This window comes from Trifolium pratense, linkage group LG3 (genome assembly GCF_020283565.1).
Source record: "Trifolium pratense cultivar HEN17-A07 linkage group LG3, ARS_RC_1.1, whole genome shotgun sequence".
Taxonomy (NCBI): Eukaryota; Viridiplantae; Streptophyta; class Magnoliopsida; order Fabales; family Fabaceae; genus Trifolium; species Trifolium pratense.
The window spans coordinates 8,218,974-8,246,863 of NC_060061.1; the positions used below are offsets into that span (position 1 = coordinate 8,218,974).

The following is a 27,890-nucleotide window of genomic DNA, read 5'->3' on the forward strand; positions in this document are numbered from 1 at the left end:
CAGCGGATAAAAATATCGGAATTGTTAAGTCGAATGTCAGAGTTTATTTGATCATCGATGTCTCAATATCTCTATTTTGTGTGTGAATTTGTAGTGACTTCATTGACTTGTTAATTCATATATGTCTATCAAAAAAACATATAGCTGGAATTGCAAAATATGATAACTTTATTTTTTTATCTAGTGTCTTTTTTTTTTTGCCAGATTTTTCTATCTATTCAAGTGTTTTTTGTCACACATTATAACAAAATATTTTATACTAAATTATTTTAGATTTAAAATTAAAAATTTGTTTTCTTATCAATTTTTTTTTGGTTAGATAATAAAAATTTGTTTTGTATTTGTTTATCGAAATAAAAATACTTTTTTATAATATTATTAGTTGTAAAAATACTTAAGGTACCACCGTATCATCATTTTTTATATTCTCTATGCCACGTCACGAAACTTCAATGATAAAAAATAAGGTAAAAATCATTAACTTATGAAACTCTCTATAATAATATTATCGGAGATGCTTTGATATTTTTGTTTTCTCTCATCAATATGTGAAAATAGTTTGTTTACTCCTTAACTCTTTTGTATCAAACTTTTACTTTTTCTAAAAGGGGGACTCTAGTAATTTGAGAATCAATTATAATGTAAATACAACCTGGCCAATATAATTATTCGAACTAAAACGTCAATACTAATAAATTAAGATCCTAGTGTTCCCGTAAACTTAACTCAGTTGGTAGGAACATCACATTATATGTGCAGTCGGGACACTCTACTTATTCACCTTTAAGGTGAATTTTCTAGCTAATAGGCTAGTTGACATAAAAAAATTAAGATCCATAGTATTTTACTATTACATTCAACTTCGGAATAAAAATATGGCAAATACTAAATAGTGCCCTCGGGGCACTCTTTAAGCCCTTAAATAGTAAGTTTTTTATAGAATTATTATGGAAATGCATAAAGTCAACGCATTGGAAATCGAAGTGTTTAATTTTTGAATAAAAATTTTCTTTTAATGGAATACTTAAAGAGTGTCCCAGAGACACTCGTTAGCAAGACCCTAAAAATATTTACATGCGTTAATAAAAAATGGTTTTTGAAAATAGTCTAAATCTAAAACATCAAAAATATTTTTTAAAAAATCTAAAAATAGTTGGGCCTTTGTGCAAAAGGGGTTTAACAAGGAACTCGAGGGTGTAGATAGAAAAGCTATAAATAAAGGTTGGAGGTAATTTTGTTTAAAAGACATTTAAAGTGATAAAAAAAAAACTGTTAGAATTGAAAGAGAGCGTGAATTAGGGTTTTAGCGTCTGAGAAGAAGAAGAAGCGAAAAGATGAGCAGAAGTTTGGGAATTCCGGTGAAGCTACTCCACGAGGCCTCCGGTCACGTCGTTACGGTGGAGCTCAAGAGCGGTGAACTCTACAGAGGTAATATGATCGAGTGCGAAGATAATTGGAACTGTCAACTCGAAAGCATCACTTACACTGCTAAGGTACATTTTGAGTTCATTATTTCTGATTCTGATTCTGATTCGTTCTTATTTTCTTTGTATTATACTTGATTGAACTTGTTAGACCTAAAATAGCCACTATTTATGTTCGATTAAGGTTGAGAAATTAGGTCTAAATTCTGGCTGGATCTATGAGTTAGGGTTTATTGATCCCGCAAATTGCATTTTAATCTATTTGCTCATCCATTTTCTTCGTTTTAGAAATTATCCTAATTGTTGTCCAAATAATAAGCAATTTAATTTTGCACTTATTATTGAATAATTACTTAATTTATGTATTAATTATTTCTATATATTCGAAGGAAAAATGTGGTTCAGTTGCTTTCGTATAAGTTTAAGTTGTTTTCATAAACTATTATTTCTCACAAATTCTTCAAAACACTTCCATAGATGTTTTTGTTATGCCTCATAAGCTCAAATAAGCAGTATATTATTTGTTACGGCATCACATAGTTTTGATACGGCGACCATAGGATCGTAACTGCAAGGTGCTGCAGCTGCTTTCAAACTGCATAGGATCCACATAGATAGTTGATTGATTTGAAGAAGATCGATGTTGTTGGTCATAGAAGATAAGATAGAAATAGGATTAGCGACAATATCATTTGAGAAAAAGTAGGGATAGTTCCTTTTTGTAAATAAATGGTAGAGTCACATGTCAGGTCGATTAAAAGCACTGGTAAAGAGAGCAGACTAAATCGAGGATGTTATAATAGTTATGGATGTAAATGAAAGAAAACTAAAAGTTAAGCCATTAAAAGAGATTTGGGGTTATATGGTCTTTTTATGATTAGAAAATAGTAACTATTATTAATGACATTATTTTATCTGACTGATGTTGTTGGTTTCACTTGGTGGGAAAAAAGGTTTTGGTTGCCGTGGCTGTACGTATGCCCTAATGTTAACCTTGAATTTGTACATTTGCTGCCAGTCCATCTTTCTCTCTATTTGGCAGGTTATAGTGATTGATATAAGGGGAGCCTATGGAACTTGTTAATTTTTGGATGATGTGTGTAGTATCTCATTTCATGTGTATTTGTATAGTTTCATAGTGTATCCACAATATTTGCTAATATTGCCTAAATCTTCTTCAGGATGGGAAAACATCACAACTTGAGCATGTATTTATTCGAGGTAGCAAAGTCAGGTATGAATCATCTGTCATGCAATATATTTTATATTCTAAAGAAGCTTGTATTATATAATCATACGTTGCTCAGTGAATATATGATTTTATATTTCAAGTAAGGTTGCATTGTTTATTGCATTTTCTGTACGGACAGTGCTCTGAATTGATATTAATGTGACAGGTTTATGGTGATACCGGACATGCTGAAGAATGCTCCTATGTTTAAGCGTTTAGATGCAAGAATCAAGGTACCTTCTTATTTTGAAGTAATTAATTACTCTATATTTGTTTTGTTGTGCTTTATTTAATGCTCTGTCTTGATATCTTGAAGGGCAAGGGTGCATCACTTGGTGTTGGTAGAGGCAGAGCAGTTGCAATGCGAGCCAAGGTATTTTACCTAATTTATTAATATTCATCTTGCCTTAGAAAATTGCTTGTTCAATGTCTTGCTAGCGGAAGGAAATACCAATGTTACAAAGTGTAATTATAAATGTTGCTTGTGTAGGCTCAAGCTGCTGGCCGTGGAGCTCCACCTGGGAGGGGTGTACCACCAGTGCGGAGGTGATCACCATTTATATAATCGCTATTTTCCCTGGCTGTTGGACGTGGTATTTAGTTTGATTGTAGAAGTTTGTGAAAGAAAGAAATTTGAACTGGAATTGTGTATCAAGAATTCAGAGACCACTCTTTTATGGATGGTACTTAATTCTCATTGCGTCTAATCTTTTGACCTGGTATTTTCTATTTTGTGCTTGGCTGATAGAATTTTGTCTAAAAGGGGTGTGACAACTTTCAAAATTAGTTTAAGATGATACCAAGTTATTATGCGTTGCGTATGGATAGTTTAACAGCCTCAAAACTGGTTTAAGATTGTTTGTGATAAACTAGTCTTATTTGCTCTGGTTGATTTTTAATTCCTTAGAAAAAAAGTCACAAGATGGAAGATTTTGTCGTCTCCCGTCTAATTCTTAAGAGTAATGAAGCTTTCTTGACCAATCATAAACATGAACCAAACTCTCATTTTAAGCAAAAAAACGTGTACATCGGTGCTTAACCAGTTTGTTCTTCATCGACTTGATTTGGTTTCAGATTTCATAAAAAAATATCGGAAAAATCAAACTGATGAGTGTTTGTTCATAGGTTGCACTTTTAGTATGAATTTTTTGGTTTATCATAGTTAAAATATAGAATCCAATTGAATCCATTCTACAGAGGTATATACCTCTTATAATGAATGAAGATCCAAACTTTAATTTGTTGAGTGAGAGATTAACATTGTCTCATTGATAAACTCGTTGATACTTTCAATGAGTATGAACATAATATAAATTGAGAAAATAGGACACTCTTCCAATTTTGTCTTTTACTTATTAAGTAAAAAATCAAATTATTGTCTACATGAGACATTTTTCATTAACTTATCATGTGATAGTTGATGTTTTAAAATGAAATAAGAAAAACTTGATGTTTACAATACATGATCGATGCATTACAACTCTTTTTCCGTCTTCTACGAAAATTTCTTTTCAATGATCATAAAATTCACACTTCGATTTAAGGACAAAAAGGAAAAAAGGACAGAACAATCCTCTTGCTAATAGACACCTCATGGACCCGAACAAAAATGGCACACGCAAAATAAATTGAAATAGAATCTTGCCCGATGTTTTCTCTCCCCACCCCCCATGAATCTTTTATCCCCCCTGAGTTTCCAATTTTGCCCTTGAAAAAACTTCGGTTCGTAGAAACCGAAGTTTTTTTTTGCCTTGAAAACAAATTTCGGTTTCTAAAAACCGAAATTTACTCTGAATTTGCACTAGAAAAAATTCGGTTTCTGCGAACCGAATTTTTCACAAGGGCAAAATTGGAATATTGGGGGGTATAAAAGAAACACGGGGGGCCCGAAGAGAAAACATCATCTTGCCCTTTATAGTTTTAGGGTACAGTTCAACCCATACCCAAAAAAGAGAAAAATATTATCATTTTTTTTGTTGGTTTACAATGTGTATTGAACTCATGACTTATAGCTTACTATTCAAACCCCTTACCACTAGACCAAACCTAGTGACTTAAATATTTTCAAATTTAAAGTGATTGAACATTATTTTTAAATTTCTTTTTGGTCAAGTGGTCTAGTGACTACAAATTTCACACATAAGGTGGATAAGTGAGATGACCAGAGTTCGAATCTTGATCCCTACATATATAATGCAATATTCCTGCCAACCAAACTAAGTTCACGAGACTTAAATTTCTCTTTCTAATAGAAAACAATTAAATTAAGAAGAAACCATATTGTCATTTCATTTTTCTATTTATTATTAAAATCATATAAATATGTACCCAAAAATAATAATTTATAAATACATTTTTTAATTCTCATTTTTAAGTTGAAAAGCCTTTGAGGTACACCACCTCCGCTTTCGAAAAAAACAATCGTATTCTACCGCACTGCCCTACGATTTTTAGCATACTACCCAACTCTTCATCGCTGAACTAAATCTAGTGGTTATCCGTCACCACGTTCTGGAGACGGATGAATTAACATCATTCTCAAAAACAATATCATTTTTTTTTTTTTTAAAAAAGTATCTTTTAACATCTTTTTTAGGATGCGAAAATTTCTTTGTTTAACATTTTAAGAGCACATTCCCATCATTTTCTACCAATAATAACAATTTATAAATTTTAGGTAAAAATAAATTATCACAATTATTGACATAATACTAGTAGGGTACTACAATTTAGGCAGCACATAAATGAAAAAAAGTTTCAATTAATAGTGGTGTGATAAATTGACAAATCTTCTTCTTCTTCGTGACATTCCGTTTACTCTGTAACACAAGTAACTACTACTTTTCATTCGTTTCTGTTTTGCTTTTCTTTTCGCCATAAAACTCAAACTCACTCATTTGTCCCCACTTCATTTCACACTCAATCTCATACGTTACATAAACCACACCCTTAATAAATTCACTTGTAACTTATCAAAAATAGAAACTAAATTTTCAGCTGTGTTTTCTTTTTATATCTCTATTTGCTTCTTCATTCCACTACCAACTTTCTTCTTAATCATCAGGTATCTAAGAGGAAGAGATTGTCTGTTTTTTGTGTTTGAGGGATTTTTATGGTTTCTTATTCAATAAGTTGTTGTTGTTGATGATGTTTTTGTTGTGTTGAGAATTATTGTTGATGTTGTTGTTCCATGATTTTGTTCCTCAGAATTGAAATTGCTTTTAATTGTTGCTATAAATTGAAAGGTGTGATGAATTTGATGGTGATTTTGTTATTCCACTTTGATTTTATGGTTTTTCTTTTTTCTATGTGTCTTGGCTATAAATTGAGTGTATTTCTGTCGAGATTAATTTGTCGGGTTGAGTAGGATTACATGAGCGTTAAGACTCTTGAGCGATCTTCTCAAGAGTTTTAACGTCGCTGTATTCCTACTACTTCGATTTGAAATCAAGATCATGGGTTAAACTGGAAGAGACCTGAATCATCTCATCCAGTTAATTACTATTTAAGCCTTTTCTATATTTAGAGTTTGAGGATGTTGGTTTTACTAGTAAGAAACCAAGAATCGGTTGTTTTTGTTTAGAGTTTTGGTTTGACAAATAGTGAAATTAGACATGGCTTATTTTTTCAAACATATTATTTTTTTAGCTGTATGTTAGGTTGAAATTTGTTATTGGAGTTTGTGGTACTTCTGATGACATATTTTTCATGCAGATAAGAAAGCTAGTTTTCAAAATGGCTTCTACCAACAAGGGTGATAGGAAGCTTGCAATTGATCTTGCATCATGGATGTTCAATGTAGTCACATCTGTAGGAATAATCCTTGTGAACAAAGCATTGATGGCTACACATGGTTTCACTTTTGGTACTGTCATTAACTAAACTATTTTTAGTCTTGTGATTGATAAGCATTACTGTTAATACTAATAGCACTGGATGATGATTGATTAAAAATATCTTCTATAACTAGTTCACCAAAGAGTATGTGATTTATGATTTCTTCTGATATAATTCAGTTCTTACATGGCATATTGTTGAATTTGCGATTACGTGTCTTAATCGGACTATACTATAAGTGATTGAGCTAAAGTGGTTAATCAGCTTCAGTTAAGGACAAATCATTCGTGGGAATCTGAGTTCGAACCTTGGCGGAAACAATCACTGGTCATGCTTTACATACCTCCGGGCCGAATTCTGGATTACCAGGGCTCCTTCCCCAGGGTCTGGGAGGATTAAGACCAAAAATAAAATTCAGACTACACTCACTTCTTTTTATAGTAGCATATAGAATAAATACAATAATTACAAACTCATATGATTTTCTAATTCTAGTATGATTCTTTGATTCTAACTCATACCATATACTATTATTGATGCAGCTACAACATTAACTGGTCTGCATTTTGCCACAACAACCTTGTTGACATTGTTTCTTAAGTGGAATGGATATATCCAAGACACTCATCTTCCTTTGCCTGATCTTATCAAATATGTCATGTTTGCAAATTTCTCTATTGTGGGAATGAATGTTAGTTTAATGTGGAACTCTGTCGGTTTCTATCAGGTAGCTTTTGTAAAAGTATCATCACAATTTAAATTTATATCTCCATGTGATAAAGACAACTATTTAGTATATTGTTTCTTAACCTTGAGATGCAAATTTCAGATTGCTAAGCTGAGTATGATTCCAGTATCTTGTTTCCTGGAAATTGTCTTGGACAATGTGAAATACTCAAGGGATACAAAGCTTAGCATTTCTTTGGTTCTCCTTGGAGTTGCTGTATGTACTGTCACTGATGTGAGTGTCAACGCTAAGGGTTTCATAGCTGCTGCAGTGGCAGTTTGGAGCACCGCACTGCAGCAATATGTAAGTTACATACTAACATTCTTACAATATAAAATTATATATCAACTCCGAGTTTTAGTTGGAAGATTGCTATAGATCAAATTTGAATTACTTGTCATGATGGTGGTTTTGGAAATGGTAGATGTGTTCTGTCAGATGCTTGACGCCTGTTGTCATGTATGTAAGAATTAATTCCTATGAAGCACGGACACAGATACAAACATCCAACACGACAATGATACTTCAACACCGATAAAAATTTGAGAAAATGACATAATTCAATGTAATCATAAATGTTAGTGTCCGACACTGGGACACTCCTAATCCGAGGAGTGTCCGTGCTTCATAGTAATTCAGCTTGTCATAACTCTAAATTGACAAAACCAGCCAATTTATGTAACTTAAATCGTTGATGAGAAAATCAGCGGTTGACGTTACCTACACATGTATAACAAATCATGAATATTTGAAAACATTTTTCATTGAATTTCTCATTAATACTAGTTGAAATTGTTTACTTTACCATGTAAATTTAATTGCCAATTCACTTTAGAGGAGCTATATCTTTATTCATTAGTACTATTCTCAAATGCATATTCTGAGTTAGACATATGTATAACACTTTTTGATAGACAAATTGTTAGTGGTTAATTTGTTAGGAGGACATGGATTTGTTAGTAGTAGCAGGGGTCGAGCCCTGAACTTCTTTTATAATACTCCTTTTCTGTTAAAAGCTCTGGTTCGAGACTTCGTGCCTTGCATCATATGTTAGCTTGTGTTCTTACTCTACTATTTTATTAGAGTGTCATGATCAACAGTTTTCTGAGCTGATATTTTACTTTTATTCTATGCAGTATGTGCATTTTCTTCAGAAAAAGTATTCTCTCGGATCTTTCAATTTGTTGGGCCATACAGCACCAATACAGGCAACAAGTTTATTGCTAGTTGGCCCCTTTCTTGACTATTGGTTAACAAACAAACGAGTTGATGCCTACAACTACGGTTTAACATCCATTGTATGTCTCACTTCTCTGTGTTGTTTAATATTGAATTGACAAATACATCTCTGAAATATATATAACACATGTTTTATCGATGTTTTTCTCCATTTGTCTGCAGTTGTTCATTGTTTTGTCTTGCTCGATCGCGGTAGGAACAAACCTTAGCCAGTTCATATGCATTGGAAGGTTCACAGCAGTATCATTCCAAGTCCTTGGCCATATGAAGACTATTCTTGTCCTTACATTAGGATTCATTTTATTTGGAAAAGAGGGTCTCAATCTACAAGTAATAGTAGGCATGATCATCGCTATAATGGGAATGATTTGGTATGGTAATGCATCTTCTAAGCCAGGAGGGAAAGAGTCTCGTAGTAGCTTGTCGATTCCTATTCCTACCTCCAAAACACAAGAGTATAATTTACTACCAGTTGCATCTGCTGAAACTGGTCACAGTGACGAGGAAGTGTGAATAAACTCTGGAGTACCAAGTTCGATTCTTACAATTTTTTTTAAAAAAGGCGTAGAACTAAATGGAAATGTAAAGGGAGGTGAAACTTGTTCTCAAGTACATTGGAAAAATCAGGTGTTAATTTGGCCAACTGGTTCATTATCTTTATATGATGTAAAAGGAATTGCTCAATTATTTTTATATATATATATATATATATATATATATATATAGTTCATAACTCATAAGACAATAACACAAAGAAGCTCCATCTGCATCTATTTTTTCCATTCATATTTACATAACTAATTTCTGAGACAGACAAGATTACACTGATGATCCAATCTTCCTCAATTTTCTTTTAATCCTGATTGCCTGATACTATATTTTTCCTCAAAACTTAAGGTGTAGTGTAGTACGTTTTTTTAATGTTGATTGGCTATGATTAAATTCGAGTTCAATTGACTGAGACATTAATACGTAGGGAATGTGAGATTTTTCACTAATTTTTCGGTAAAATTTTGGCAACTAGACAATTTTTTTTTGGGAAATTCCAAATGTTACAAAACCAAATGAGAAGAAAAGAAACACAAGAATTATACTACTATTAATTTGTTATTACTGTCTTACCTATAATTTATCTCCTTTATTACCACTACTACCCCCGTATGGTTATGTTATGTTGAGAAATGCTAACATGGGCAGAAGCCCAAATGAATTATTCTTAGGCACACTCACATAAGTGATTTTTTTTAAAAAAAAGATATGATTAAAATTATATTAATTGATGTGACCATTTTATTTTTCTTTTAATTTTTTTGATCGATGTTTGTGTGTCTAAGTTTGTGCCTAAATGTGTTGTGCCTATGCAAGAATGTCTCTGTTATGTTTCTCCTATGCATTTGTCATGTTAACTCGTGTCGTTTGTGTCCTTAGGGCACATGTTAAGATACCTAAAAATAAAAATATAATATTTAATGATACAAAAAATTTAATGTATAGATAATTGAATATACCACAAGTTCAATAATTTTTTTTACACATTTATCTTCTAAGAGCACATGTTAACATTCTCCTTTAATGTCTGTTCAAAAAAAACATTCTCCTTTAATTTATTGTGAGATATTGAAGACAATTCCTTCCAACATTAGGATAATACTTCATCCGGTCTTTTTTATAAGGAACACTTTAAAATTTTTATTTGGTCTTTTTTTTATAAGAAACACTCTTTAAATTTATTCTTTATTAAATAAACAATTCTAGTTATACCCTTATTAAATGAAATCAAATACTTCATTTCAATGCACTAGCATTAATTAGAGACATATTCTCCGTATTAGTCCAATGTTCCTTTCGGAATAAAACATAAAACTTTTAGAATGATTAATGAGAAAATTAGTTTTCTGTGTGTTTTTTACCTTTTGAATTTAGGAGTGACTAGGACTATTTCAAACGATGTCGTTTTGTTTTGTTTTTATTAAAAAAAATTAAAAAAAAATAATTGAAAGTGAGAGTAGTTGAGTGAGGGAGTGAGCAAAATAAAATCGACGAACCCAACCCTTTCGCCTCGCCGTACGCCGTCCTTCGTCCGTCGTCGCTGTTTCTCCATCACTGCCACTCGATCCTGACTTCTCCCTCTCGGTCAGTCTATTGTTACTTTGTTGTTTCCAATAGCTATTATTCTATTCTCTTTCTGATTGCTATTCAAACCGCACAAACATCACAAGCTTGCAATTCATGAATCACAAACCTTCGTGTGATTCGTTTTTCACATATTCCTAAGATTTACCATTATTTTTGTTTGAAAATATATATTAGTTACTAGTTAGAGGTAAAGGAAGACCAGGGAAAATTAAGACTAAGTTTCTAAGATAGATATTTGCAATTTTACTGGCATTGGCCTCAAGTAGTTAATGAGCTCCCTCTATAACCAATTGTCGAGGAGAACCCGAGTTCGATTCTGGTGGGAACAATTTTTGGCCAGACTTTACTTACATCGTGTCTCAGTCGAACTCTGGATTACTGGCATTCATTTAATTTTATTTCATGTTGATGGTCTTATCTTTCATTTAGCAGGTTGAAAAGGGCATATGGGTGATAGGCAAGTAGTTGACAACCAGCACATAGTTGATCCACAGCTGCCATCTTCTCCTCCTCCACCACCTCCCTCAAAGGATGATATGATTTCGTGTGTTATGGCTTTGGAGGCTGCTTTGCTTCCCTGTTTGCCGGCCAGAGAACTGCAAGCGATAGATCGTTCTCCTCATCCTTCCCATCAAAGTGAGTTTCTTCAAATCTTTCCAATTTCTTATTTTCATGACATTTATTAGAAATTATATTGCATGTTAGGTTAATGGTTCTGTTTCTGACTGAAAAGTTGTTTTACTCATAATAAATTTTTGAAGTTTATTAATTGGGATGTAAGTGATTGATAATTTAATCAAGTTGTTTTCAAACGTGAATGTAATATTTCTTTATGTATACAATAGGATGACTTGCTACAAGCTGTGACTAAGTAGGTTGACTTGTTTTAACAAAGCCAAATGATAATCATAATTTAAGTTTAAAGGAACGAGAATGATCAATGCTAATATAAAATATGTTAATGATTCCTGAGTGAAAGCAACATGTGTCATTAGATACAGGCTAGTAGTCAAGCGGTTACTTACTATTGATCAAGTTTCGAACAAGCTCTATTGAAATTGGGTTTTGGTGCCAATTAGGGAATAATTTTGTGGTTGAATACAATCTTAGGGAATATAAATGATGAACCTTGTATGTATACTCTTTTATAAAATTGTTGTTCCTTAAGGGGCCGCAAGGAACTTGTGAAAGCACGGTGTATGTGGTATGTGTGGTGATACCCTCAGCTTGTGAGGAATCATAATTGCAGTTTATATCTAGTTTATCTGTGTTGCTAACTTGAGACCTTTTGTGTGATAAATGGATGAATATGATGTACCATGTGATAATTGAGTTGTTAGGTTAAACTTAAACCGTTAAAGTGATTTAACAAAACTTTTTATGTCGATGTTGAGCAACCTTGCAACAAAATTGCCTCCCTTGTGGAATTCAGTTGTTGACACATTGTTAAATGTGCAGTTATGAGCACACCAAACATCCATGGGGAGAAAAGAAGGGTGGTAAAAGGTTCTGATTGATGATTTTGAAATAGATAAGTAAATATATAAAGAACCAATGAACTATATTTTTAATCAATAATTATTAACATGATACAATCTAACCACAGAAATGAGTGAAAATGGGATGTACTAATATTTAGATGAAGTTCAGTGTTTGTATCTATTTTCCTTTTATTTTTTTTGGAACGGATCTATTTTAATATGTAATACATCACTAAAATGGTAGTACTAAAATTAGGGTTGAAGTTAAATAGGAGGTGATGATGTCACTCTGCGAAGACCTTATAAAGTTTAACAGCAATTGCAAGATGACATATGAATTAATGTCTGCTTATTTTCCAGGTCCTTAATTTACAATGAGAAAATAAATCCTCCTTTGCTCTAGTTTTGTTTGAAATTATTGCAAACATAGAAAATGTAAGTAGGACAGTCAAACACTAAACACATTTTAATATATTTGTAAAATGATCTTAATGTGGTTTTCTTTGGTTGGGTTTTTTCTATCAGTCGATGTGGATCGACATGCTAGAGATTTTATGGAGGCTTCCAAGAAACTTCAACTTTATTTTATTAGTTTGCAACGTGAGGAGAAGCCAACAAAAGCTGAAATGCTTAGAAAGGTATACTGACTACTCTGAAATAATGTTTTTCTCGAATCAGAGACCTTCTAATATTTGTATCTAAACTTCAGCTGTATGTGTTGTCTAAGCAGGAGATTGCTCTAATGGAAGATGAGCTTAACGAAAAAAACGAGCTGATTAAAAAACAAGAACAATTGATTCAGGAGTGGAAAAAAGAGCTCACAGATCAGTTGGACAAACACAATATTGAGTTGAACAGGGTTTAGCTTGAGATTTAATTCTTAGTCTCTAAATATTTAAAAATTCGATCAATGACAGTTTTTTGGTCTGTCTTTCTTTCTCTCCCATTCATTTAGCCTCATGCCGCCTCTATTTATCACTACATAGCATTGCAACCACTCTTGTATTCAGGCAGTAGTTTGATAGCGTTCTCTAAGCAAGAGTCTCCCTTGCTTTTCATTGCAACATTGAATCGCATCTTCTCTGTGCATGCACGTGTATCATATCCTAACTTTATTCTACAAAGTTGGTAATGTAAGAAGCTGTTAAATTCTTGTCTGTACGTTGTAACATCATCTCTGATTCTTAAGGCTTCATAACAAATGTTTGCTGCTGAAATATTGTATTTCAATGGTATGGCAACAAATTTAGCTTAAGTTGCACCTGTGGTTCCATAACTTAGATCACTTTAAAGGTTTGTTTGGGTTGGTGGTATAGGATGAAATTGAGTTGAACGAAATGAAATGGGTTTATCGAAAGGGACTTGGAGAAAAAAGGAGAAATTGGCGCTAGAAAATAACAGAATCAGAAGATAAATGAAAAGTACTTTAGGACAATGAGAACTAATAATAAAAATAATGCTAGCAACACATTCTCTTAACAAACACACTCCAACACACTCTCTTTTATTGGTTGAAATTCACATGGGTCCCATAAAAAAATGTGGACCCATATAACTTTTATGGGACCCATATAAATTTTGACTAATAGAAAAGAGTGTGTTAGAGTGTGTTTGTTAAAGAGTGTGTTGCTAGCACTCCTCTTAATAATAATCATGTACTAGCATTTTTTAAAAGTACAATTTTAACATTTTGAAGTGGATTGCAAGATATTGACATTATTAAACAACATTGATGACGATTCTGCCATTGGAAAAAAAACACTTGACTTGAGCAAATAATGAGGAGATTTTGATCATATCAATGCTCAAAATTTGGCATTATTTACTCAAGTTTTTTTTTTTTTCAACAAAGAGAGTCCATTTTGATCATTCCACTAGTATTATTTCTTTGATGATGGTGTGTGACGTCTCATTTTTAGTTAGTCTTCAAATTCTATTAGATAATCTCATATTCTATGGAACATTTTTTAATCAATGATATGTTATCATCACTTTATTCTCAAAAAACACATTAATTTAAAATCATTATTATTTTTTTGACAAAATTAAAGGTAAAGTTAATCCAATAAATATATAAGACGAATGAATAACATAAAGAAATACAGACTTATTATAAAAAATAAAATATAATAAAATGAAATACAGACTTCCTTAGGTTGGGAAAATTTTAGGAAAATACTAAATGGTGCCCCGAAGCACTGTTTAAGACTATCTCCAATAGTGGGTACTTATTTTTTTAAGTACTAGTACCTAATAGGTACTCCCATTGGAGCAAAACACAAAGAGTACCTAATAGGTACTGGTTCTAAAATAAGAAGTGGTACCTATTTTGTTTTTGTGGGTCCCATTTATAATGATGTATAGCTATTGGTGGAATGTGTTATTGGTGGGACTTGTTTAGAACTTTTTAAGAGATTTGGGTTGGAGGGATTGAGTACTTATTAGGTACTATCATTAAAAAATTATAAATAAATGATGTATACATGTGGGGTCCAGTTAAGTACTCAAAAATGAGTATCTCCATTGTGGATGCTCTAAAGTCTAAAAAAAATATGACATTAAAGTTTGTGCAGTCAACTTCTCGAAAGTCTAAAAAAAATTATTTTTAATTTAAAATATTCTTTTTTTGTTTCTTAACTGGTGCTTGGGGCACCGATTAGCATACCCAAAATTTTAAAAAGTCATTTTGTGGCACACAAAAATCTCTATTTTCCTTTGATATATTTTTGAGGCCAAAATAATGTCACGTGCTATAAGCAAGAAAGGAAAAAAAAAAACGATAATTTTGGAAATGGAAATAACGCAATCCAAGATAAGAAAATGAAAGCAAACCCGAAACGAAACAAAAATAAATCACTCTTCACAAGAAAGAACGAACGAAAAAAAATCGTGCGGATTTTTATAACGACGCATTTTCTGTCAGTTTAATTACGATATTCAGTTAGTATCTCACAGAATCTGACTGCTTTTCTGGTCAAAGGTTCGTTCAAATTGAAACAATACAAAACACTTTGCTTCATACTTCAGATTAGTTTTCTATGTTTTTTCAGATTTTATAAACTATTTTAGGTCATAATAATTGCACTGTTTAATTATACATGTATTGCAGTTAAATTGTGTTATGCTTTTGTTAGCATTACTTAACAAGTTAGCATTAATATTAGCCAATAATTACAAATGAGACGGTGATCTGGTTGACGTCTGTTCGACAAAAATAAGGAAAAACAAATGTGAATTGAGTTTTTAGGCACACATTTGTTTTATGCTGTTTTTGTCGAACTGACGCCTATCAGATCACCGTGTCAATGATGAGGACGAGGAGGACTATGAACTTCTATGTCTGTCATCATTGGAGTTTGGTTTTTTGTACCGGTTCACCGTGGACCACTTATCTAATTGGTTTACATGTCGATGTGTAGAATTTTCCTTAATGTTATTGTTTTTGTTTTCGTCTTTGAATTATGTGTTTATGAATAAATTGGATTGATTTTGGTTCAATTTGTAGAATTTTAATGATTGAAATTGCAATGTTATTATCATCATCGAATTTTTTGGAATTTTTGTTAAGTTGTTCTCGCTGGTTGTAATATAAATTTTCTCTACAGGGGGCAAAATTTTAGTGGGTAGTGTTTGTTCTTTTAAACGCAGCATGTCTTTGGGTACTTCCAAAGCTGTTTTTCAGGTTCTGTCCAGTGTTGTGCCTCAATCTGGGTATAATGAGCCTTTTGTGAACACTTCCCAGTTGCGAACAAAATATATGAAGAAAAGATCATCAAGGCATAGGTTTTTAATCGAGAGTTCTAGGATGCTTCAAAGCCAGTTAAGACCTCATCGATTTCCATTGACCAGTGTCAGTTTCTGTGACTATAAGACCTATAGTCATCCATGGTTGCAGACATGCAAATGCCAAAAGGCTGAAAATGTGAGTGGCATAACTTCAGGGGATGGAAATGGATCATGGTCTGCGAGTGATGTTGAAAAATCAAATTTGGTAAGTAATGCGATCAGTGCAAAGTCGGCCGTAGAGTTTAAAGATGTTCAACCTTTGAAACAGGAAAAGGAGGTTTTGTCATCTAATGTTACAAATGGAACTATCACAAAAAACTTTGACTCAATTAGCTACAACTCCATTGAGGAAGAAGCATGGGATCTACTGAGGGAGTCTGTAGTTAATTATTGTGGCAATCCTATTGGAACTATTGCTGCAAAGGATCCAAACAGTACCAATGTTTTGAATTATGACCAGGTCTTTATTCGTGATTTCATTCCTTCTGGAATTGCTTTCCTATTGAAGGGAGAGTATGATATTGTTCGTAATTTCATTCTTTATACACTTCAGTTGCAGGTAATCTCTTCGTCTTATATTACTGATAGCATGTTTTGGCTACAGAACTAAATTTGATACAACTTTGCACGTTTACATGTCTGAGATGAGTATGTTCATTTTTCTTTTGATGTTGAACTGATGTGCTTATTCTTTGTGTTATGATTTACAAACTTGTTTTATTCATTAGTCATTACAGTTCAAAGCCCGACTAATCAACTCTATCTGCTTGTAAATTATGTTACATCTTCTTCTGCTATCTGTAATAAATATTTTGATGAAACATTAACTAATTTTTTCTCTTCTGAAGGGTAAACTTGTAAAACAAATACCATTGTCAACAAATTTAAGGATCCTATTATAAGGATCCTGAAAAAGCTTTTGTGTGAAATTTACAATTGATGTTAATTGTCCCTCCTAGGTGAGACCAATCAGCTATGCATAATTAAAGGAAGGGACATTAAATAACACTTTTCATTAGTAATTTTTCATTGTTAGTACTTCTTTGGCTAAGATCCATATGTATTTTCATGTGGTAGCTTTGTTGATTTTGATACACTTATACATTGAACAAACATATCCAATTTCAGAGCTGGGAGAAAACAATGGATTGCCATAGTCCAGGCCAAGGTTTGATGCCTGCTAGTTTTAAGGTTCGTACAGTTCCTCTTGAAGGTGATGACTCTGCAACGGAAGAGGTTTTGGATCCTGACTTTGGAGAGGCAGCCATTGGACGTGTTGCTCCTGTTGATTCTGGTAGAATAACTGATAGGATATATAAAATCTTATTTACATAGCAAAAGAAACTTACCATAATACTTCGTGTATTGCTTAACTTATTTAACATGTAATCTCAGGGTTGTGGTGGATTATTTTACTACGAGCATATGGAAAATGCTCTGGGGATTTGTCTGTTCAGGAGAGAGTTGATGTGCAAACAGGAATTAAGATGATTTTGAAGCTGTGTCTTGCTGATGGTTTTGACATGTTCCCAACATTATTAGTAACTGACGGTTCTTGCATGATAGATCGAAGGATGGGCATACATGGGCATCCTTTGGAGATTCAGGTGTTTAAGATTTCCTGTCTTTCTTCATTAGCATGCTATTTATTTATTAACCATTTCTTATTAAGGTTAGACAATAAACTTTGCTGCTTATTGACTTATTCATAACAGTGCATTTGCTTAGATAGCGGGGTAAATGATACACTTATCTGCGGTTCCCGGTTCTGCACCATTTTGGCAAGAAAAAGGAACAAATTTGCCTGTGCTAGATTGAGGAGCAGCATTTCTGTTCCTTATTCTTAGTAGTGACTGAGCTTTGTCTTTTATTTTTGTTAACGGAGTTGGGGTATTAGGTACTTACTCATTTGAAAGTGACTTAGTGATATCTTTTTTTGCATGAAAGGTGAAACATTAACCTTTATGCCCTAGGAATTTGAATGGATTGAAGATGAGGTTGGAGTGCTGGTGAATTCATATTAGTAGGCAGCAACAACAGTCATATCTGAAATAGATTGTATTACTTTTGGATAAGAGTTGTGGTAAATAAACTAAATGCATTCTATATTCCAAAGCTGGCCCATTGGTATGATAGATTTTAGAAATTTAGAATACTATTGTGCATTTGTGCTTATACATTTAAACCACTGAATTGTTGAAACTACAAATAGGACAGATCTCTTTACATAGATTGGTGCTTATACATATACACCAAAATTTTCCACCTTCCTCTTATATGTCTCACCATTCCTTCTCAACTGCCTTGGTTAAGCCATATAAGAACGTTACTGGATCAGATTTGATGTTGCGCTGCATCATGTACTGTGTTTCGAAATTTTGCCTGCATCTATCACTTTTGTCAAATAAATTTATTATTTTATAGAAAACATTGTGTACCTGAGATGCTTATAAGTTACAATTAAAGTTGGAATTAGCGATTGAATAATCTTATCTAATGTGTATTTTCTTTTGCTTTTTGTTTTATTTTTCTGTTTCTAGGCACTGTTTTATTCTGCCTTACGTTGTGCACGTGAGATGCTTACTCCTGAGGATGGATCAGCTGACCTTATACGGGCATTGAACAATCGGCTGGTCGCTCTCTCATTTCATATTAGAGAATATTATTGGATTGATATGAAAAGATTGAATGAAATTTACCGCTACAAGACAGAGGAGTACTCATATGATGCAGTAAATAAATTCAACATATACCCAGACCAGATTTCTCCTTGGTTAGTGGAATGGATGCCGAACAAAGGAGGCTACTTAATCGGTAACTTACAACCAGCTCACATGGATTTCCGGTTTTTTTCACTGGGAAACTTGTGGTCTGTGGTAAGTAGTATGGCCACAGAAGAACAATCACATGCCATATTGGATCTTATTGAGGCCAAATGGTCAGATTTGGTAGCAGAGATGCCACTCAAAATTTGTTATCCCGCTCTTCAAGGTCAGGAGTGGCAGATAATCACCGGCAGTGATCCTAAGAACACGTACCAAATCTAACTTTCCTCTGCTTATATTTTCCTTTATAATGATATTTTTCATGAAATGATTTTATTTAATTTTTTTTGCAGGCCTTGGTCCTATCATAATGGAGGCTCCTGGCCATCACTGCTTTGGCAGGTTTGTTACAATGACAAAGTTTGGGGCACTTGCATCCCTAATTATTATTTTTTAGTTTGCAAAAAAATGATATTGTTTGTGTATGACAAAACAGTTCTGATTTATAGCTACCATACTTTTTTCACCTCACCTCTTATCATAATATGTTCTGTTGAATCTTTTTCAACAAGCACAAACAAAATCGTTTCATAGCTTTGCTTGTTTATTCACCTAAGCATTGCAAGTTTGGATTAACGCATTGTAAAAAATTAACATAAAATATGTCTATTGCAGCTCACAGCAGCATGCATAAAGATGAACAGACCACATATTGCTGCAAAAACTGTTGAAATTGCTGAGAGACGTATATCAAGAGACAAGTGGCCAGAATATTATGATACGAAAAGATCTCGATTCATTGGAAAACAATCTCAACTTTATCAGACATGGTCAATTGCAGGATACCTTGTGTCAAAGATGCTGCTTGCAGACCCAAGTAAAGCAAACATACTGATAACTGAAGAAGATTCTGATCTTGTGAAAGCTTTGATTACTGCCAATCCAAAAGGAAAGCGAGGGAGGAAAAATTTGAAGCAGACCTACATTGTATGAGTCTTCAATTACAATTCATTTGGTTCTTTTTGGGCAGCTAATAGGTTTATGCCCCATTTATTATTTATAATCTACTTCATTTTTCTTCTGATTAGCAGCATATTTATTCTAGAAACAGTATGCAAAATATATAGGTTTGGTAATGATGAAGCTGTCTTATACCAGTAAATGTGTATATGTAATTGAAACACGATGTCAATGGACTATGTCGCATTCAGAAGATACAGTTAATCTAGATGATGAGAAACTTTGTGCTACATTTTTCTAGAGAAAATATTTCCCCCCAATTTGTATATCATTTAATATTGTTCTCTGTTACTGCCATATTATATATACCATTTGATTAAAATGTGTAGTAAATATCTATGCAGTGAGGTATTTAAAAAGAAGTAATAGTATTATGATATTATTGTGAAAATATCAGACGCATATTTAAAATATTTTTATGTTTGTTTTTTTACTAGTAAGAACTGAATTTGGTATCCCGAAGTTTAGTAGAAATCAAACTTTTTCCCCCTCAAAAGACAGCAAAAGGACAAGGTTTGAGTCATGATTTGGAGTTGGTGACATATATATCAGATGACATCCAGATTAATCATACTATCAAGTTTCATTATTGACACTAATAATAAGACAGCAATGTATTGAACTGTCATTTTCAGTCACACACAGAGTTAAACTAGCATGATTCTCTTATGCATCACTTTATTCTTTTGTTGCAGAGAGAATGTGCGATATGATTTGAATTCTTCTTCAGCTAAGCTAGATTTAGCATGTGAACCTCTCTGTCTCTACTCTCTGATATGCCCCAAGTAGTAGTAGTAGGATAGGAGTACTAGAAAACATGACCTGCAGGTTGTTAATTTGTTGTTGAGGGTATCTGTTTTATTTTCTCATGCTATTCTTGGAATCCAGAAGACCAAAACAAAGCAATTAGTTAATGTGTGTCGTAAGAGCAAGTGTTAGAGGATGTGTAAGAAATTCAAATATAGAAATTTCATATTGAAAACATTTTTTAAGATAATATTTCTATTTTGATTCGATTAAAAGATAAAACAAAGAAATAGGAAAATTTCTTTTATCATTCTATTAATTTTCTCACACGCCCTATAATGCACGATTTTTTAGATAATATTTCAATTTTGAATTCTTTAACATGTGACTTGATTCAGGAATTTGAGGAGTGTCTTTTTAAGAATGAGAATATAAATAGACTTCTATTAGGTGGTGTTTGTTTTTGTATTTTTATTGGTATTCCGCTTATATACGGCGTCTTTGTATTGTAGTTCCTCTTTTACAAGTCTCGGTATATCTTGTGCAGAGACCTGATTATTATTAATAATAATAATAATAATAATAATAATAATAATAATAATAATAATAATAATAATATATTTGTTGTTAAAAAAATGCGACTTGATGACACAAATTACCATTTTTCTTATTTACAATTCAAATTAATTATGCATTGCCAAAACTAGTATTCCCTCTCAACTCCCAACCAAAGTGTATAGCATTAGCATATTCAAAAATTAGAATCTTCTTCATTTTCTATTATTTTTATGGGTCATGCTAAACAGTGCGCCCGGGGCACTTGTTAAGCATACCTAAAAAGGAAATAAAAAATAAAATTTATATTGAAAAGACAACTTTTTATACTTTTGAGGTGTTGAATGCACGCATTTCGAGACAGAATTTCTATTTTAACATGCTTAACTAGTGCCCCGGAGACACTATTTAGCATTTTCCTATTTTTATTTCCTCTATTACTATAGTTTTTTGGCTATATATAAATAAAAAAGTATATCATTAAGTTGGTTTAAATCATTTTTATAGTCCCAAAAACATTAAAAACTTTAGCCTAACTCAATAAGTCTATGTTTGGTATCACGGTTGGTATGTCAGAATCACAATAACCCACACTAATTTTTTACACATACACTGTAATACGAGAGGGGATCATCTCCAGTAAAATTTTCCTCAAGTAGAATCCTGACCATCCAATTCATTTATAAACAATAATTATATAATAAAATAATTAAATCAAATGGTGGATCAATGAACTGCACTCCCTACACGACAGGAAGGGATCTGTTCTCCCGTAATACTAAACACAGACTAAATGATCTATAGTACATTATAGAAAACTCTATTATAAACGTTAAACTTAAAAAACCTTGATCATTTCGTGGTAATATTAATATTAGTATTTTTGTGCATAATTTGCATTGCATTCGAGAGTGATAACAGTAGCAGAGTTTAGAAAGAGACAACAAGAATTGCACACAGGAGGCACTGTCTTGTCACAACTCACAGCAACTTTGTTATCTTGCATAGAGCATGGGGCGTTTTCTGGCAAAGACAGCAGCGAGAATAATGAAGACCAGACAGAATACGGACGACAAGAATTGCACACAAGACACCGGAGGAGACTTATGGTCAGGACAGGAGCATGGGGTAATCATTTCCTATATACAGTACAACTCCTTCCTCATCATTACTATTACTTGAGATTTTTTTTTTCCACCCTACCATTCTCTCGCGCTCTTCTATTTTTGTATTTTACTCTTCGGCTAAGCAGCGGACATCGGCAGTTATTGAATCTAAGCCAATTGTAAAAGCTTAAATTTTTTATATTAGGAGGGTGTTTTTTTTCTCAAATTTTCCATTTTTATAACATGTGTTACTTGTATAGCAAACATGATTTGCTACTTAAGTAGTAGCAGAGAAGAGTATTTTGGTAATTTTGTAGGACGCATGACAAAATTAATAGAGCGGTAAAAGAAATTTTCCTATTTCTTTGTTTTATATTTTAATAGAATCAAATACAGGGTAGATCCAACATATTTGGGGCTCAAAGTAATTTTTATTGTGTGGTCTTTTAAAAAAATATTACATACAATTTTATGAAAATAAATTTAAAAACACCTTAGTTTTGATAAAACAAAAGGTTGAATTGAACTTAGGATATAGATGGTTTGGAGCTATTATTTTTGTCTCTAATTACACTCACATGTAAGAGTCACACGTTTGGTTCACAACTTTAAAGAAAGTCATACATAATATGTGGCGAGAAAAATTCTGACTTTAAATGAGACCCCGTAAATGAGCGGTGAAATTGATTCCCTTGAATTAGTCGGTCCTAGAGCCGGATATCAAATTTTTATAAAAATAAATAAATAATATGTGATGAGAAATAATTGAAGTCTTGCATGATATACAAATTTATCCATTTAAATAAACTAATGAGATATATATGCACCCAAAAAAATAAAACTAATGAGGTGAAAAAAAAATTAAGAGACTAAAAAAGTAAAAGTGAATTGAAGAACAGTGTAGATTATTTAGATGGTAATTTGAAATGTCATAATGGACTCCTACAAGCAGAGACAAAAAGAAATGATGTGTGTTTGCCACCCCATGCCCTTTTATATTCAGTTTAATTAATTAGGGCTCAAATAAAAAATGGAAAAGCATTGCCATTTTTAAAAGATAATAAATCATTTAATAATCTAAGGTATCTTGTTGTAAATGATGCATTATATACTATTCCCATGGTACGTATCAACTCTTACATCATCACCACGCTAGCCCAACGTAAGCAAAAACATCATCTTAATTATCTTGAACTCCTATTATATGTATATTTAATTTTATTTATATATCTTTATAATCCTCTACTTTGATTATAAGATTTTTAAATTTGAGAAAATTTATATTTGAAGAAAAAAGATTAACGGTGCAAACAAAATGTAATTTAAAAGACCAATTTTTAAAAATTAATAATTTAAAGCACCAATTAAAAAAAAATGATGGACCACATACTTAAAATGATGGATCATGATTGAATTATTTTTGAACTAATAAAAAATAGTTAATGTAAATAATTTTTGTTTTACATTATTTCATAAGTTCTTACTAACGAATATAATATGTTTTTTTATAAACTATCTTAACAAATTTATAAATAATACATAAAAGTATATTTATTTAAGTAAAATATTTATATAAGTTTAAAAATAAGTTAATCTGAATAAGTCATACACAACTCAATCTACCATATGATTTGTTATACTCAGCAGCTATACTTTTCACTTGATTCATCAATTTTCTACAAATGAAATCATCATTCTAGTACTAGTGTTTAGTTAAACAACTAAATGACAAAGTTATCAAACGGGTAAATAAATCAACTAGATATGATTTCGATGGCTAGATTGGTCCACATATATTTTTAGGCATGAGAAAATACTAAGTTAATCATGATTGTTACACTTAATTAATTCAAGAAATGATAACAATATTATAAGTTTGGTTTGGAATTTGAGAAAAAATGTTGGTGTATGTAGGGTTTAGCTAGAGTTTAGAAAGGTTAAAGAGCAAAAGGGGTATGGAAAAAAGGCAATAAGCTTTTTAGCTGTGAAAAGTCAAATAAGCAATCACCACTCATAATGATAATTCACCGCCAATGGTGAAATGTAGTGATGGATATGTATCCAATATTCATCATGACTATGATATTCCTTTTACAAAAATGGTTTAAGAAAAGTAGGAGGGAAATATCAAATTAAGTTTGATACTGAAAATAAATAAAGTCATAAAAAAAGCTTACAAAGAATGGAATTTTTTTTGTCAGAATAAATTGGATATTCTCCACACAATCGTACATATTAATTACTCGAATGTAAATCTTTTAGATCAAATATAGATCATCTATGCATAATAGCTGGTTTACAAAGAGTGAAATCTTTTACGTCTTTAATCTTTATTCGGATACTCTTACAATTTGTATATAAAAGAGTGTGTCGTTATTGTCCTCGTGTGCTTAACTCAATTGGTACAGACATTGTATTATATATACAGAGGCCGGACACCTTATTTAATAGTGGAATTTATAGTCACTAGACTACTTGACAAAAAAAATTGTGTGTCACTATTTATAAAGTATAATGAAGTCTTAACTTTATTTAAGGATTTTTTTTTCTTTTTTTGTAATAAGGATGTTGTTAATAAGTATTAAAATGTTTTTTTTTTAAGAAAGAAACTAGTGCTATATGTTTTGAATAGATGAATATAATGATCTCAACAAGTTTTACTTATATTACTATCACATTTCTATTATTGTGCACTCAACAAGTTTCACTTTGAGCCATGTATTAGTAATTATTATCTATAGTAACTGGGATATTGCATGAGATTTCATACAATTTTAGGCAAAGCAAAACCCATAAATATATCTACTAGTACCATATATGTTGAGCCATTTTGTCGTGTATTGTTGACCTAGCCTACCTTCATTTTTAGTGGAATTTCACTGTCACAATTTATGAGAGGGAATTTATAAGCTTTTTAGACAAATAGTACCATCACTATCACTATTTAACATGCAGCAAACCGCCAGCTTTGGTTGAATAGTGTTACTAATTATAAGCCTCTCTTTTTACCTTAACTTTTAGCATATTTTTAGGTTTCCTTTTGCAATACTTTCCGGTCACTTGCTAGAACTCTTATATGTAAATAATTAGGTACAATCTGTGTAGTCACAATTTAAATAAATGTAGTCGATAAATACAATTTTTAAAATTTGATCGTACGACTATAAATAGCACGACTGTACGATTGTACAAAAAAATCAACTGCATAGAATCAGGTCTTCTTATATCATGGAATTTTGTTAGATATAACACCTATTATTCAATTAATTAACACCACATATTACTATTTGTATTTAATTAATTTTTAAATGAATTTAAATTTTGCTATTTTTTTTTTTTTGTGAAACTAAATTTTGTTAATTTTACCTTTGGTAAAGAAGCCTTCCTATCAATCCTTTTAGTATAATTAAGGAATATATATAGTTATATTCTTAGTAAACTTTACATGCATCCTCCCCTTTTTTTATTTATTATTTATTATAAATCCACTATTTTACTAAAAGAAAAATATATTTGTTTTGAGTACCATATTAAAATGCCTAGTACATGTGTATATATGATATGTATGTATATGTATTAATCTATCCTAAAGGCTCGAGAGAAACCCTTATATATATAAGTTGCACCTAACCTCTTGCTCTAGAAAGATCACCAAACTTCTTAATAGACAGAAATTGGGTAGAAAAAAGATAGAGAGAAAGTGAGATTAATAAGAAGAAGTGATTATGTCTCAAATTATTAATAACAATTTATTTGAGGAGCAAAATCAGATTCCTACACAAATGGGATTCATTCCTTTCCCAACAAACCTAATTACTTTCCCTTCTTTGGGTTGTAATAATCAATCTTTGAAAGCTTTAAGTTCCATAGCTTCTTCACTTACATCTGAATCAGCTGATTCTACATCAAATCTAACACAAACCCTACTCTCAAGTGCCAATCTTCAAAAACCATCAAGAGAATACCTCACTCCTAGCTTTGGAGGAACTCAATTCCTATCTTTGCATAGATCAAGTGTAAATCCATGGTGAGACTAAAACAATTCAATTCTCATATATATTCTTTTTATTATATATATATCTACCAGAAAAAGTAGAAATAATGACAAAAATTTGAGACCGAAATAAATAAATCTGACCACTAAATTTGACACCACGCTTAGAGAAGAAATTAATGACAAATTTCATATTTTTTCGGTGTCAAAATTTAGTGGTCAGGTTTATCTTTTTGGGTCTCAATTTTTTTTATTATTTCAAAAAAAAATTAGTTGACTTTTCTATTTATATACCTTGCTAATTGAGATATAATCAATTATTTGATGGGTGTTTACTTTGTTTCATGTATATATATAGGGCAATATTGGGAGGAGTAAGTGATTGCTTGAATGATAGTAGTAAAAGAAGTGGAATAGATCATGATCATAAGTTGGGGGTTTCTAGCATGAAAATGAAGAAAATGAAGGGAAGAAAGAAGGTAAGAGAGCCTAGGTTTTGCTTCAAGACCTTGAGTACTGATTTGGATGTGTTGGATGATGGTTACAAGTGGAGAAAGTATGGACAAAAAGTTGTCAAGAACACACAACATCCCAGGTACAATATTACTATAATTCAAAGGTTCTCTCTTTTTGTTTTACTTAGCAATTATTTCTACACTCATTAATTAGTATCTCTTTTCAATTTTTAATGTATAGTTTTAATTGTTTTTTCAATTTGTGTGAAATTGTCAAATGTGATCGTTATTTTAGTAGAGATTGAGTAATAATTTGAAAGAATTAATATTTGATCATAACCTTTGATTCATTGTGTCCCAATCTTGCAACATATATTCTCTCTCCAATCTCCACACCCCTCTTTCATTATTTGTTTTTTTTTTTCCTATCATAATCAATTGGCTTTAGTTTAGTGGTTTTGGGAAGGTTTTAATTTCTCTTTCTCTCAGTAATAATGTAAGGATAATTGAAGATTCCTCTCAATTTTACATATGCATATGCAAAAAGAAATTTGTTCCAAGGAGAGGAAGAAACTTTTCCAATGTTAATATAAATTCATTACATGTTTTATTCCGAAAGAAAAAAAAACATTACATGTGAACTCTTTTTCAAACAATTCATTCTAGCTAATTAACCACTTGAGTTCGATATTAATTAGTGAATATTAATGATTGTGCAGAAGCTATTACCGTTGCACACAAGAGAATTGTCATGTAAAGAAGCGCGTGGAGCGCTTAGCGGAGGATCCAAGGATGGTAATAACCACATATGAAGGAAGACATGCACACACTCCATCAAATGATGATCTTCATGACTCTCAAACTCAATCTCATGATTTCTTATGGTAGTGCATGCATACACCAAAACATGTATCATAATAATAGTGCTACATATATGTTTGCTTATTTGTTTTCTAATATTCAAGGTGAAAAATATCGAATTTATAGGTGTAGTAGAGTAGAGGAGTGAAATTGATAAATAATGTATTTGGACATGTCACATGTTTATTTTTCATCCCTTCCAAGTTCCAAACATATACCAAATTAATGACTGCTGATTATTTTCTAGTTTTATACTATAGTCTTGGACTATTGGTATTTTTTTTGGCAATAATATTGCCACTAATTATAACATTTGTCAAACAATTTTTGTTATCTATAATTATTATGGTTTTATGGAGTGTGTCAAAAAAAAAATGCACCATTAAGTTAATTTTACACAAATATTAGAATGGTTCAAGTGTCTTGTTAGAATAGTCCAACAAGTGTTATATGGCATATTTAAGGGTGTATTTTTAGAACCGATCCTACAAGTGCAGTAGGATTTTGATATTGTAGTAGTTGTTGT

At 31.9% G+C, this 27,890-nt stretch overlaps 5 protein-coding genes across 7 annotated transcripts; all 5 read left to right on the forward strand.

Annotated features, from left to right (window-relative positions):
• The first annotated feature begins 1,234 nt into the window (after nt 1-1,234).
• Nucleotides 1,235-3,370, forward strand: LOC123913941 (small nuclear ribonucleoprotein SmD3b-like). Its single transcript, XM_045964880.1, has 5 exons — nt 1,235-1,493; nt 2,606-2,658; nt 2,822-2,888; nt 2,972-3,028; nt 3,146-3,370. Exons 1-5 carry the CDS (start codon nt 1,335-1,337, stop codon nt 3,203-3,205), a joined length of 396 nt encoding a protein of 131 aa, XP_045820836.1. The 5' UTR covers nt 1,235-1,334; the 3' UTR covers nt 3,206-3,370.
• Nucleotides 3,371-5,396: 2,026 nt separating this feature from the next.
• On the forward strand, nt 5,397-9,155 carry LOC123918350 (UDP-rhamnose/UDP-galactose transporter 4). Of its 2 annotated transcripts, none has more exons than XM_045970373.1 (6): nt 5,397-5,485; nt 6,370-6,520; nt 7,035-7,219; nt 7,322-7,522; nt 8,356-8,517; nt 8,621-9,155. In XM_045970373.1, exons 2-6 carry the CDS (start codon nt 6,391-6,393, stop codon nt 8,969-8,971), a joined length of 1,029 nt encoding a protein of 342 aa, XP_045826329.1. In that variant the 5' UTR covers nt 5,397-5,485; nt 6,370-6,390; the 3' UTR covers nt 8,972-9,155. The 2 variants fall into 2 exon arrangements, with proteins under 2 accessions (XP_045826329.1, XP_045826328.1); XM_045970372.1 differs by having other exon boundaries at nt 5,415-5,719.
• A 1,289-nt stretch (nt 9,156-10,444) lies between these two features.
• LOC123919027 (mediator of RNA polymerase II transcription subunit 28) lies at nt 10,445-13,330 on the forward strand. 2 transcript variants are annotated; one of them, XM_045971250.1, is made up of 4 exons: nt 10,445-10,571; nt 11,027-11,230; nt 12,601-12,713; nt 12,806-13,330. In XM_045971250.1, the coding sequence occupies exons 2-4, from the start codon at nt 11,041-11,043 to the stop codon at nt 12,938-12,940; spliced, it is 438 nt and encodes a 145-aa protein (XP_045827206.1). In that variant the 5' UTR covers nt 10,445-10,571; nt 11,027-11,040; the 3' UTR covers nt 12,941-13,330. The 2 variants fall into 2 exon arrangements, with proteins under 2 accessions (XP_045827206.1, XP_045827205.1); XM_045971249.1 differs by having other exon boundaries at nt 10,451-10,591.
• A 1,503-nt stretch (nt 13,331-14,833) lies between these two features.
• On the forward strand, nt 14,834-19,957 carry LOC123913929 (neutral/alkaline invertase 3, chloroplastic). The gene is made up of 7 exons (XM_045964854.1): nt 14,834-15,055; nt 15,681-16,420; nt 16,990-17,155; nt 17,257-17,468; nt 18,402-18,895; nt 18,980-19,028; nt 19,302-19,957. Exons 2-7 carry the CDS (start codon nt 15,725-15,727, stop codon nt 19,617-19,619), a joined length of 1,935 nt encoding a protein of 644 aa, XP_045820810.1. The 5' UTR covers nt 14,834-15,055; nt 15,681-15,724; the 3' UTR covers nt 19,620-19,957.
• Nucleotides 19,958-25,657: 5,700 nt separating this feature from the next.
• Nucleotides 25,658-27,667, forward strand: LOC123913983 (probable WRKY transcription factor 13). The gene is made up of 3 exons (XM_045964936.1): nt 25,658-26,081; nt 26,407-26,643; nt 27,223-27,667. The coding sequence occupies exons 1-3, from the start codon at nt 25,780-25,782 to the stop codon at nt 27,389-27,391; spliced, it is 708 nt and encodes a 235-aa protein (XP_045820892.1). The 5' UTR covers nt 25,658-25,779; the 3' UTR covers nt 27,392-27,667.
• Nucleotides 27,668-27,890: the final 223 nt, after the last annotated feature.